Source organism: Eutrema salsugineum, unplaced genomic scaffold (genome assembly GCF_000478725.1).
Source record: "Eutrema salsugineum unplaced genomic scaffold, Eutsalg1_0 scaffold_11, whole genome shotgun sequence".
Taxonomy (NCBI): Eukaryota; Viridiplantae; Streptophyta; class Magnoliopsida; order Brassicales; family Brassicaceae; genus Eutrema; species Eutrema salsugineum.
The window spans coordinates 213,309-224,752 of record NW_006256901.1 but is presented as its reverse complement, the minus strand read 5'-3'; the positions used below and the strand labels follow the sequence as shown (position 1 = coordinate 224,752).

General features: G+C 37.0%; 2 protein-coding genes across 3 annotated transcripts; one reads left to right on the top strand and one right to left on the bottom strand.

Annotated features, from left to right (window-relative positions):
- The first annotated feature begins 470 nt into the window (after positions 1-470).
- Positions 471-5,327, top strand: LOC18026033. Its single transcript, XM_006409018.2, has 11 exons — positions 471-846; positions 2,050-2,564; positions 2,880-2,978; positions 3,205-3,305; positions 3,387-3,458; positions 3,568-3,658; positions 4,064-4,144; positions 4,273-4,335; positions 4,431-4,553; positions 4,660-4,698; positions 4,809-5,327. The coding sequence occupies exons 2-11, from the start codon at positions 2,181-2,183 to the stop codon at positions 4,938-4,940; spliced, it is 1,185 nt and encodes a 394-aa protein (XP_006409081.1). The 5' UTR covers positions 471-846; positions 2,050-2,180; the 3' UTR covers positions 4,941-5,327.
- An 82-nt stretch (positions 5,328-5,409) lies between these two features.
- Positions 5,410-10,022, bottom strand: LOC18026031 (subtilisin-like protease SBT2.5). 2 transcript variants are annotated; one of them, XM_024160630.1, is made up of 11 exons: positions 9,724-10,022; positions 8,671-8,886; positions 8,430-8,574; positions 7,956-8,350; positions 7,771-7,866; positions 7,616-7,688; positions 7,153-7,438; positions 6,738-7,063; positions 6,388-6,655; positions 6,019-6,300; positions 5,410-5,927 (listed from the first exon to the last, which is right to left on the bottom strand). In XM_024160630.1, the coding sequence occupies exons 2-11, from the start codon at positions 8,835-8,837 to the stop codon at positions 5,518-5,520; spliced, it is 2,448 nt and encodes an 815-aa protein (XP_024016398.1). In that variant the 5' UTR covers positions 8,838-8,886; positions 9,724-10,022; the 3' UTR covers positions 5,410-5,517. The 2 variants fall into 2 exon arrangements, with proteins under 2 accessions (XP_024016398.1, XP_024016399.1); XM_024160631.1 differs by lacking the exon at positions 9,724-10,022 and adding an exon at positions 9,323-9,615.
- Positions 10,023-11,444: the final 1,422 nt, after the last annotated feature.

Sequence of the window (11,444 nt, the reverse complement as noted above, 5' to 3'; positions counted from 1 at the left end):
TCGGATATCCATAAATCTTCGGTTCACACCGGATATTCGGTCTCCGGATATCCGGAGTTTTCGGATCCGGATCCGGATAATAAAATTGATTATCCGTCAAATTCGGAGCCGGATCCGGATACTTTGAAAAGTCCGGATATCCGGCTCCGTTCCATATGCACCGATTAACATGAACAACCGAACTACCTTTTTTATAATCCAAAACCAAATTAACATGAACCAGATCCGAAATGAACCGAACAAAGCCAAAACCCAAAATAAGATTTAAACGAAATGAAATGAACGAACCGAACCAAACCAAAAGTGTATCTTAACGTAGTTTTCAAACACACGCGGTCTCATGGCGCGTGCTTGAGTATAATACAATCACAACTAGCCAATTATAAAATTACACGTTGTTGAGTAGTATTGTATAATAAATATAATAAATCGTATATTCCTCTACCTCAAAAGTTTACTTCTCCTGGTTTTTGAACCGAAGAGACAGGCTTCTTCTTCTTCGTCGTCGTCGTCGTCTTCTTCTTCTTCTGTGTACATACATATCTTCATTTTATAGAGAGAGCAAGAGACCGAAACAGAGAGGAAGAGAGATCAGAAGAAATAGAAGAAGAAACGAAATCGTGAAAAGGGGGAAATTATAGAAGAAATTGAAATTACCCAGAAGGAAACGTTTAAATGCGTGCATAGATATAGATACATATTCTCCGGGAGTTCTATATACGTTTCATCGACTGCGTAGCTCTCAGTTTTTCGTTCTCTGAGAGTTGGGATTTTTCCCGTCGATTTTTTCCCCCCTCTAGATCTTTGGGTGGAAACAAACAAGCTCGCGTAGACGAAAAATTTCAGGTTCAATTTCTTCTCGGCATTTTTTATTCTTCGATTTTGGATTTTGTGCGGACGATGAATTAGCTTTAGAAGAGATCAGATTTGGTTTATGATTTGAAAATTATATTTCGATTTCGCTTTGTTCTGATAATTTCTGGAACCATTTGTGGATATTGTTGAGTGCGATGTTTTCCCTGAAGCAATGCGCGTAACTGTGTGTAGGCTTATGATTGAATTGGTTATTAGAAAGCTGTGACGATGATTTTGACTTTTCTTAGTTTGTGGATATAGCTACGACTTGATTGTTGTACTAATTTGAAATTGTCAATTTAGTTTCTCTTAAATGTTTGATTCTTTCATGTTATGCTTATTGTATATAAGTTTGGTGGTTTATTTTTGATTCTTATATCTGTTAAAAGGAAACTGAGAGAAAAAGGTGAAACTGTGTGTTTTCTCTCAAGTATAGGAACATAACATAAAGAAATGATCTTTTTCAAGAATCTAGCTTTCTCAATCTGAGTTTCACACTTATGGTTTGATTCATTTGTATTGCTTTTCGTTTCTTATGTTGGCCAATTAGAGACACAATCAAACGAAGAATAATTTTAAATCTTGATCTGGTTTACTTTTCAGAGTTGTATCTTATGATGCTCTTCTTCGTTTTCTCGTCTTTCATACATGGGTTTTTACATGTAAATTTTAGGTTTCGACCGGTTCTAAGTGGAATTTCTCGTTTTAGCTGAAGAAACTTATTCCTCCAGATTTGAACAGTGTTTTATTAGAAAGCTGTGACGATGATTTTGACTTTTCTTAGTTTGTGGATATAGCTACGACTTGATTGTTGTACTAATTTTAAATTGTCAATTTAGTTTCTCTTAAATGTTTGATTCTTTCATGTTATGCTTATTGTATATAAGTTTGGTGGTTTATTTTGACTCTTATATCTGTTAAAGGAAACTGAGAGAAAAGGTGGAATTTTGTGTTTTTCTCTCAAGTATAGGAGCATAACATAAAGAAATGATCTTCTTCAAGAATCTAGCTTTTTCAATCTACACTTATGGTTTAATTCATTTGTATTGCTTTTTGTTTCTTATGTTGGCCAATTAGAGACACAATCAAACGAAGAATAATGTTAAATCTTGATCTGGTTTACTTCTCAGAGTTGTATCTTATGATGCTCTTCTTCGTTTTTTCGTCTTTCATATATGGGTTTTTAAATTTCAGGTTTCGACCGGTTCTAAGTGGAATTTTCTCGTTTTAGCTGAAGAAACTTATTCCTCCAGATTTGAACAGTGTGTTGAAGAATATTTGAGGTTGAGGTGTTGCAGTATGCAATAAACGTTGCTTTTTATGAGATGAAGGCAATTAAGGGGTGGCGTCTAGGTAGAACCAATTATATGCAGTCTTTGCCTGGGGCTCGCCACCGTGCTCCGACAAGGAAGCCAGTATGGATCATCGCATTGGTTTCGTTGATAACAATGTTTGTGATTGGTGCTTACATGTTCCCTCATCACAGAAAAGCTGCTTGTTATATGTTTTCTTCTAAAGGATGCAAAGGGCTTACTGATTGGCTTCCACCCTCGCCGAGGGAATTTTCGGATGACGAGATTGCTGCTCGTGTAGTGATTAGTGAAATACTGAACTCCCCTCGTGTTATAAAAAAGAGTTCTAAAATTGCATTTATGTTCTTAACTCCGGGTACATTGCCTTTTGAAAAGCTCTGGGACCTCTTTTTCCAGGTAGACTTCATCTCTTCCCAACTTCTTTATTCCCGTATCAACTGTCTCAGTGGTTTCCTTCTGGCTAAGAAGATGCTGATGATAGAAAGTACAATGAACTCATTATAAGTTTATGCTGTTTGACAATTCTTCAAAATTTTAGACTTTGCCTGGAAAATTGTTAAACATCTTAGACGCAGCATATTAAGGTGGCAAAATACTGAGATGTGCCTTATGAACCACTTGCAATATATTTAGGATCTCTGTGTTGATGTGATTCCTTCGTCTACTTATTTCTTTCACTGACGTTTTTTGTGCTTTTATCCTTCCTCGCAGGGCCATGAGGGGAAATTTTCTGTGTACATCCATGCATCAAAGGATACGCCGGTTCACACCAGTCGTTACTTTGTAAACCGTGAAATTCGAAGTGATGAGGTCTGTCTCTGTCTGATGTCTATATTTTTAGATATCATATCATTTCTCACTATGTCATGAATCATGATAAGAAACACTATAGGTCTGGGATTTTTTTTTGGTTAAAAACTATAGGATTGGAATGACTGCATTTAGTTGGTGGATGTATCATGAATTTCTTTTGCTTCTGTAATAGTTTCCATGATTGTGGTAAGTGAATCATATGCGTGTATCATGTTTTCTGAAGGTGGTCTGGGGTAGAATTTCAATGATTGACGCCGAGAGACGTTTGTTGACCAATGCTCTTAGAGATCCTGAAAATCAGCAATTTGTTTTACTCTCTGATAGGTAATCTCTCAGTAACTTTACTTCTCTTCTCACTGATTATTCTTAGGTTGCCCAAACCAACTCGATTTCTTGGTTTTGCAGTTGTGTGCCACTTAGAAGTTTTGAATACATGTACAACTATATGATGTACAGCAACGTCAGCTATGTTGACTGGTAAAGTCATTTTTTCAAGTTGATGAGATTTCAGAACTATAATTACACATGTTGCCAGATTTCTTCCCAACTTCTCTATACTAATATACGAATTTCTCTTACTCTTCAGCTTTGACGATCCTGGTCCACATGGAACCGGCAGGCATATGGATCACATGTTGCCGGAGATTCCAAAGGAAGATTTTCGAAAGGGTGCACAGGTAAAAACTATTACGCTGGTCCAGTATTATTCTTGCCTCATACTCAATGCGTGATACTTAAAATACTAAGGGTCTGATACTTAAGACAGTTCTGTGTCATTGTTGGAACTGGTTGATACGAAAACAGGTTGAAAGTATGACTCTCTGTGGACTAGTTAATAACATGTATGCACCAACTTACATTCGTATTTAGGAAATGGATTTTTTTTTTTGAAACCCAGATTTTTCCCTGCTTGGTTTTAAGGAGGTTTATTAATATCATTCAATTTATTTAACACATTTGATCTGCATATTTGGTTCCATTCGTCATTATTGGGAAGCGTTTTGATCAAGTGTGGGTACAATAATTGGCATGAGATAGTCTTTCAACAAGTTTTCATCTCAGTTATTTCTATATCCGTGCAGTGGTTCTCCATGAAGCGTCAGCATGCTGTCATAACTATGGCAGACAGTCTATACTACTCCAAATTCCGAGACTACTGTGGGGTGAGTATGACCTAAACCTCAAAATAGATGTTTATTTTACCTTCTTTGCTCAATTTTATGGAGGCGTTACTATCTAGATCTATGAAAATAACCACACATTAACAGTAAGGTTCTTGTTTTTTCTCCAGCCAGGTATAGAGGGCAATAAGAACTGCATCGCGGATGAACACTACTTGCCAACATTTTTCTATGTGAGAATCCGTATAGACTCTTTAGATAGAAGAAATTGTTTCATTTCTTCTGTACATTATATCTATAATATACTTTGGTGTGATAAATTTCTCAGATGCTTGACCCTGGTGGTATTGCTAACTGGACTGTGACATATGTTGATTGGTCTGAGAAAAAGTGGCATCCAAGAACATACATGCCCGAAGATATTACGCACAAGTTACTGAAGAACCTCACGGTATTACCACTAAACTGCTATGGTCTCCTCAAAATCTTCCTTGACTATTCCCTTACTTGCTTCCATTGAGATAATTAATTGGTATTTCCTTTTGATCCATTTGCAGTCCATTGACGCAGTTTCACGCGTAACAAGTGAGGGAACGGTACACTCTTCAGAACCAATTCATCTCCACTTGTAATCAGTTGTAAATTTACCGGTTTTTTTTTCCTTTACGGAGATCATAATTCTCCTTCTTAATGTCTGCAAACACAGGGTGAAGTAACATGGGTACCTTGCATGTGGAACGGAATCAAAAGACCTTGCTATCTCTTTGGAAGGAAATTCCACGCAAGTACTCTCGATAAACTGATCAACCTCTTTTCAAACTACACAATCATCTCATAAACCAGGCTTTTGGATTGATCGATGAAATACAATGCAAAGGAGGTATTCTTTTGGACTCGGATTCTTTGACCAACGTCCCATCATACTCTAAGGAATCAAAGTAAAACTTGAGAGGAAATATCATGGAATCCATAGAAGATGTAACTCGCTGCAAAAGTCCATTTAAGTGCAGAGAAAAAATTGTTGTGATCTTGAGAAGCATAGGAAGTTTTTGGAGGTTTTCCCTTTGCTTGGGGACGTTGGGACATTTTTTAACTCATCTGTTTTCTGTTTATAGAATTTTCAGAGTGCCTTTTGTTTCTCTCTTTTTGGTGGAACTCTTTTGTTGGAATTGGTAATGAATCTATAAAAATAGAAAAGACAGAGGTTTATAGTATACAGTTTTAAGCTGAGCATTTGAATCATATCTCACTGAAACTCCAAAAAGTGAGAGTTTCATATATCAAACACTAATTATACAAACTGCTACTATTAAGCAATTTTCCTTTCTTTTTCTTTCAGACAGAATTCTCTAGAACTACATTCTTATTACTGCATATTACAAAAAAATAATATTACAAACACAACACACATTTGTTCATCGCCGGTGTCCAAGAGCAACCACCGGAATCCTCACCTTATGCCCTCGGCTACCTTTCAACTTCACCTCCCCGAAGCTGTATACTCCAGAAACCGATCTCACGGTCAGAGTAACCGAGAAACTTCTAGAAGCGCCAGGTCTGAGAGTCATTGCTGGTGGGTTCACTTCAATGGCAGTAGATGGCTGCATCCTAGCTGTTATTGTGTATGTTTCTTCTACCTCTCCCACATTCGTCACTCTCCTTGTTACTGTCTGTGTCCCCACAAGGTGAGAAATGGCTATAGATGGTGCATTGAAGTTTGAAGGATGTTTCATATCATAGTTACAAGGCGTGTTGGTGTAGTTTCTTATTTCGTGGGCATCGATCCCTGGTGTTGTGCACAAGAATCCTAGATAGTCCTCATAGCCTACAATGACAAAATTGATCAGTCTTCTCAGCTAGAGATCAAAGATAGTTTCTTTTTTTGACATTTTTGAAGAAACAGAGCAACTAAGTACCTGCATCAAAGATAAGACCAGGATCTAGAGCAGCACTTGGATTGACATGACCACTTCCGTAATCAAAAGGAGTGGCTTTAACAAACGTTACAGTCTCTGTGTCTGAATATTGCTGCGCTTGAAGAGGCCTTCCTGCTCTATCTATGACTGTTGAGGTAGTCATCAAAGCTGATTTGATAGCAGCTGGACTCCATTGAGGATGCTTCTGCTTCACAAGCGCAGCTAATCCGGCTATATGTGGTGCAGCCATGCTGGTTCCTGATATTAGTGCAAATCCTTCACCTGCACAAGAGCGCCCCAAGAGTAAGAAACTTCACTTCTGTTCAAAAGAATCTCTACATGTTAACTTCAGTACGTTGGAATGCATACCGACATAGTTAGGCTCGTCTGTTCCATTTGGACACCAAGCAGCCCATATTAGATAACCGGGTGCAAGAATATCCGGTTTTAGAAGATCAGCATCTTGAAAGCTGAAATCTTTGGTATTGGGTCCTCTAGCTGAGAACAATGCCACTTGAGGTGCTGATTTGTGAAGAACAGGTGTTAAACCATCTCCGATGCTTCCCTCGGCTTTAAAGCTTTTTACTCTCCCTGTCCAGTCTCTTAATGTACTGACGTTGTAGTAATCGATCAAATCCTAAAGATTGGAAAAATAAGGAAATTTCAGATTTGAGAAATTAGGCTTGAGAGTAAGTGAAAACTTTCGAAACTGCCATTACCATTGACTTGGACACATCTGTAATCAGAATTCCTGGAATGGCAGAAGGAACGGGATCGAACTTTGTTCCTGGAGAAACATTTTCAACGACAAGAACAAAACCAGCAGCTCCGAGATGCTTTGCGGTTTCAACAACTTTCTTGATGGAAGCTGTACCAACAACGAAGTTGAAAGAATATCCACAGAGAAGAATCTTTCCTTGAACCAGTTTCTTGTTCAAGACTTCTGGTCTCTGGCAATCAGATGGATTATACTTCGAAACAGATGAATCAAGCAGAACATCATTTGCAGAAACCAAAGTGTACAGCTTATGAGGCCGAGTTGATGCTGCAAAAAAACACACATAACAATGATTGAAATACATCAAATATTGAAACTCGGTTAAATGTAAATAACATTAATATGTTTGTTCTTACGGGATAATCCCATCCCAGCCAGCATTTTTCCATTTCCGAGTGTCAGATGATTTTTGTATCTGCGATCATCGATTGCAGCGGCGACAGTAGTTATCCAGGGGCTATATGAAACCAAAGTTTTTGGAAATGGGCCTCCGTTTCCAGCAGCTTGAGCTACGAACACACCAGCTTTTACGGCTCCAAGAAGTGTTGCATCGAATGGATTCAAGAATGTTGTCTTGGTAGTTGTTGGAGGACTGTTTGGACCAACCGAGAGGCTCAGGATATCAACTCCATCATGAACAGCCTGCTCATGAAAATATGTAGTTAGAACAACAATACAATAAAGAATATGCAGCTGGAGAAACCATTTCCTCTAAGATTCTAATGTACGTTAAAGATATTTATGTTCCACTAAGTTGTGATCAGTCCATTCCAACTTGTGATCAGTCTATTCTAACTTGTGATCAGTTCTTACTCTTACCTGATCAATCGCAGCAACTACATCAGCAACAAAGCCTCCAAAAAGACGGTAAAGAGCCTTGTAAACAGCAATCCTGAAAGAAATGACCCTTTTAGCAAATGGAGGAGAAGAAAACAAACTGTCATTGAAACTGCAATTTTGCATTATCTACCTACCTTGCACGAGGAGCCATCCCACTTGCTTTTCCGAATTCATAACCGTGCATTCTCAACGGAATACCATTATTCCCAGCTGCTATAGCAGCTGTATGACTGAAAATCCAAAGAGACAAAAGGAATCAGATTTGCTTAGTACAGTGATCCTAGGTCCTGAGGACAGGAACAAAGTTATAAAGATAAACCTTCCGTGGCCATCGCCATCCATTGGTGATGCATAGTCGATATCCGGGTTAAATGCACCAGCAGCTTTAGCAGCTTCAGCAAAATGCTGGGCTCCAACAATCTTCCTGTTGCAGAAGCTCTTCTTGGTATGAGGATCTTCTTCACATTTCCCTTTGTAATGAGGAAGAGGGCCATAAGGTAATCTGTGGTGAGATGCAAAGCTCGGGTGATGCGGATATATCCCCGAGTCAACAAATCCGATAACAATATCTTCTCCTGCTCTATCAAAACCACCACCTGTCGGCCAAACATCAGTTGGAAGTCCCAGAAACTCTGGTGTATGTGTGGTGAGTCTCCTCACTTTCCAATCTTTGTTAACAGATTTCACACCGGGGGCTCGGCGTAGTGTTTCTGCCTACCAAATATAGTGGATTAGTGTAAGAGAACACAGAATAAAGAAGTTCGTAATTAATGATCTCAAATATATTTTCCACCTGCTCAGGAGAAACATGAGCTGCAAATCCATTTATAAGGTGTTTATAGCTGTAAAGTTTTTTGTATGATCCTTCTTCAAAGAGCATCCCAAGAATCATATCGTGCTTCCTCTCTAAGTGACGAGCATACAATGTCACCAATTCACTGGAAATGTAACAGATTGTTAATCTAGGGAGCAATGCATAGACGATTCTTTAGTGATCCAGATGTTGTTACTATTGCAATTGAAGATCTAAATACCTTGATGTATCAATCTTCTCATCAGATTCGACAGCAGTTGCTTCGAAACCATTTTCTCCACCTTTGTAACTTATGATTGGATCTCCTTCCATAGTCACAATGTAAACCTCTGCTGTCACAGTGACAAGAAGTGCGGAAACGACAAAAAATCTGAACCTGACATCCATATTAGTTCGTACAAACGAAGCTCCAACTTAAATCTTGCTGTATATTCAACTGCAGCATCAAAATCAAATGAATGCATTAGCAACCTGAGACCGATACCACTATCACTGGAAACTATCACTTCACTTAAACCACATAGATATTCAAACAAAAATAAGACTAATCATCTAATCTCACACACTCTTCTCAGAGAGCTAAGGACCTAGTTGTAGTCTATAAGGACTAAACTATCTCACAGAATAGACAAACACATAATCAAGTTACTATATAGAGACTCAAGGATCATCTTCAGGGCCAAGTACTTGCAGGTCAGGAACACTTAAACGGAAAATCCAATGGAATTGTAACAAGGAATCATCTTTCTCGCTGCACTTGTCAAGAACTAAACACATATGGAGCATTACCAAATCCAATCAACCCCAAAGAAAAGAAACTGAAACCTGAATCATAGCTTGAAGAAAAATAACCTATAGTTTCTAGTACTTACTCCAGAGAAATTTGCCTAAACAAATTAATCAAGTAAAGAAAGTTCAGCTCCATGTTATGCCATTTATATAAAAGAAGCTAGAAACCGCAAACAGTAAGTACAGTATAACAACTATTGCTCTTCAATTAATGAGACAAACAAAGAAGAGGAAAAAGAAGAAAGAATCTTTAGCCTCTTAAGCCTACATTTTCGTCAATTAAAATTAGCAAATCTCAAAAATATCAAGAGTAAGAATAACCCACTTTCACAAATCATCCAAGCAAAGAATAAAACCCAGACAAATCAAAAGTGTGTCTACATTTATCCTCACACACAAAAAAAAAGAAAGATCCTGTTAGAAAAGAAAAACTGTAGCTTCAATAGAGTAAAAGCCAAAAAGCCAATAATGTGTACGAACTTACATTTTGCTTCACGAGACGAATTGAGACAGAACAAACCAACAAAAAAAGGTAGCTTTTTGAGACGAAACGATTGAAATCAAACCAAAAGATTAGAAATTTAGTCACTACATAAATCACATTTGCAGAATAAAAAAAACAATGAAGAAGCTGATTCAGATCTTTAATCGAGTGATTGAGAGAAATTTTGATTCTGAGTTTCTTCGTCCTCGTAGAATAGAGATCTAGCAAAGGATCAAAAAGAGAGAAAAAAGGAACTCGAGAGATTAGTAAAAAATAAAAAGAACTGTGATAAGTGATGAATGGAGTGTGAGTGGGTAGAAATGGAGAAGAAAAGGTCGTTAGGGTTAATATTTGCTTTATTTTTAAATAAAACTGCTATTTTCATTAAAAATGCTAAAGGAGACAACGAACCGAAGATGATGGCGACTATGATTGTTAATTAAATCGTAATTATTTTTCTGTAATGGTAAAATGTTAAGAAAAGTGTTTAGTGGATATAACTAAAATCCAATTTAGGCCTGTGTGGATTTTACGTATATATCCGATTGTCCGAAGGTGGGGAGGAAGGAGAGTGACCATTCGCGCGCGAGATTTGCTGTCAGTTCGTACTTAAATGACGATACTACCCCTTAAAAGTAGATATGGAATTCAATGTTTTGTTGTAAATGCCGAATTCTTGTAAATTAATACCATTTTGTTTTCTCTTTTTGTTTTCTTTTTCTTTGGAGTTCTAGAAATTAAAATGTTATTAAAAAAATAATCCAGTGAATAGTTAGTGAGTTTATTATCAGTACAATTTATTATATATAAAAAACACGTTGATTTTTTCACATATAATTAAATATGAGAAAATATGATGGTTAATGTAAACCTAATTGGTGGATCATGCACAAAAACAAAGGAAAAAGTTGAGAGAGTTCAAAGAGAAAGAAAAAAACATTTTGGCCTAAATTGGTTACAGCCTTACAGAAAAGCTAATTACTAAATCCATAATTACAGGGCCAGTGTTATGAACTCAATTATTATATTTGATTGCGAAAGAAAACAATTCCTTTTCAATCATAAACGCGTCTTCATTCAAAAAGGCATTATGAAATCCAGAAATCGTAAAATTTACAATAATATAGCTAAAAGAGAGACTACCCAATCCTTTGAGAATGCTATGAGATCTGATCATTTTGCTGTGGTCAGACAATTGACTTTATTAATTCCATCAACCTCCAAAAATAAGAGTTTGTAAAACCAAAAGAACTCCTTTTTGCAAGAGAATCAATGGTAACATGGGCGCCTAATCGTAGCAAACTAAAGAAAAAAAATTGAAATAAAATCACTCGTTAGCATATGAATATCATGAGTATCAATAGAACAGATATACTAAGTATATCTGTTCTATAGATAATGAGGACTCCAAAATAACACATTGTGCTTCTCCCTTGTTTAGTAAGTTTACTAGAAGATGAGAATCAAAGTACACATGGAGTCGAAACCTCGTTATTGAGCTAGATGTATCTCCATTGTATAGTTTCTAATTCGCTAGTTTACTAACTCGAGTGTCATAATGCTTTTAGAAGATACCACAAATTTGCTGAATCCTAAATCCAACCCGGCAAGAAAGATATATACTAGAAAATATATTTTCCTCATATGGTTTTGTTTCAAATCCAAACCGTTTGCTTTAGCTTTTATTATTATTATTTTTTTTTATCAACAATCCGTTTCAA

What these genes read in the sequence shown, in the direction of transcription:
- LOC18026033 (XM_006409018.2), top strand. Translation starts at nt 2,181, where the DNA reads ATGAAGGCAATTAAGGGGTGGCGTCTAGGTAGAACCAATTATATGCAG. An exon ending in GTGAAATTCGAAGTGATGAG is followed by an intron (nt 2,979 to 3,204) that starts GTCTGTCTCTGT and finishes TGTTTTCTGAAG; the next exon opens with GTGGTCTGGGGTAGAATTTC. An exon ending in TTTGTTTTACTCTCTGATAG is followed by an intron (nt 3,306 to 3,386) that starts GTAATCTCTCAG and finishes TTGGTTTTGCAG; the next exon opens with TTGTGTGCCACTTAGAAGTT.
- LOC18026031 (XM_024160630.1), bottom strand. Translation starts at nt 8,837, where the DNA reads ATGGATGTCAGGTTCAGATTTTTTGTCGTTTCCGCACTTCTTGTCACT. An exon ending in TAGTTGCTGCGATTGATCAG is followed by an intron (nt 7,439 to 7,615) that starts GTAAGAGTAAGA and finishes TTTCATGAGCAG; the next exon opens with GCTGTTCATGATGGAGTTGA. An exon ending in GGCTGGGATGGGATTATCCC is followed by an intron (nt 7,064 to 7,152) that starts GTAAGAACAAAC and finishes GTTTTTTTGCAG; the next exon opens with CATCAACTCGGCCTCATAAG.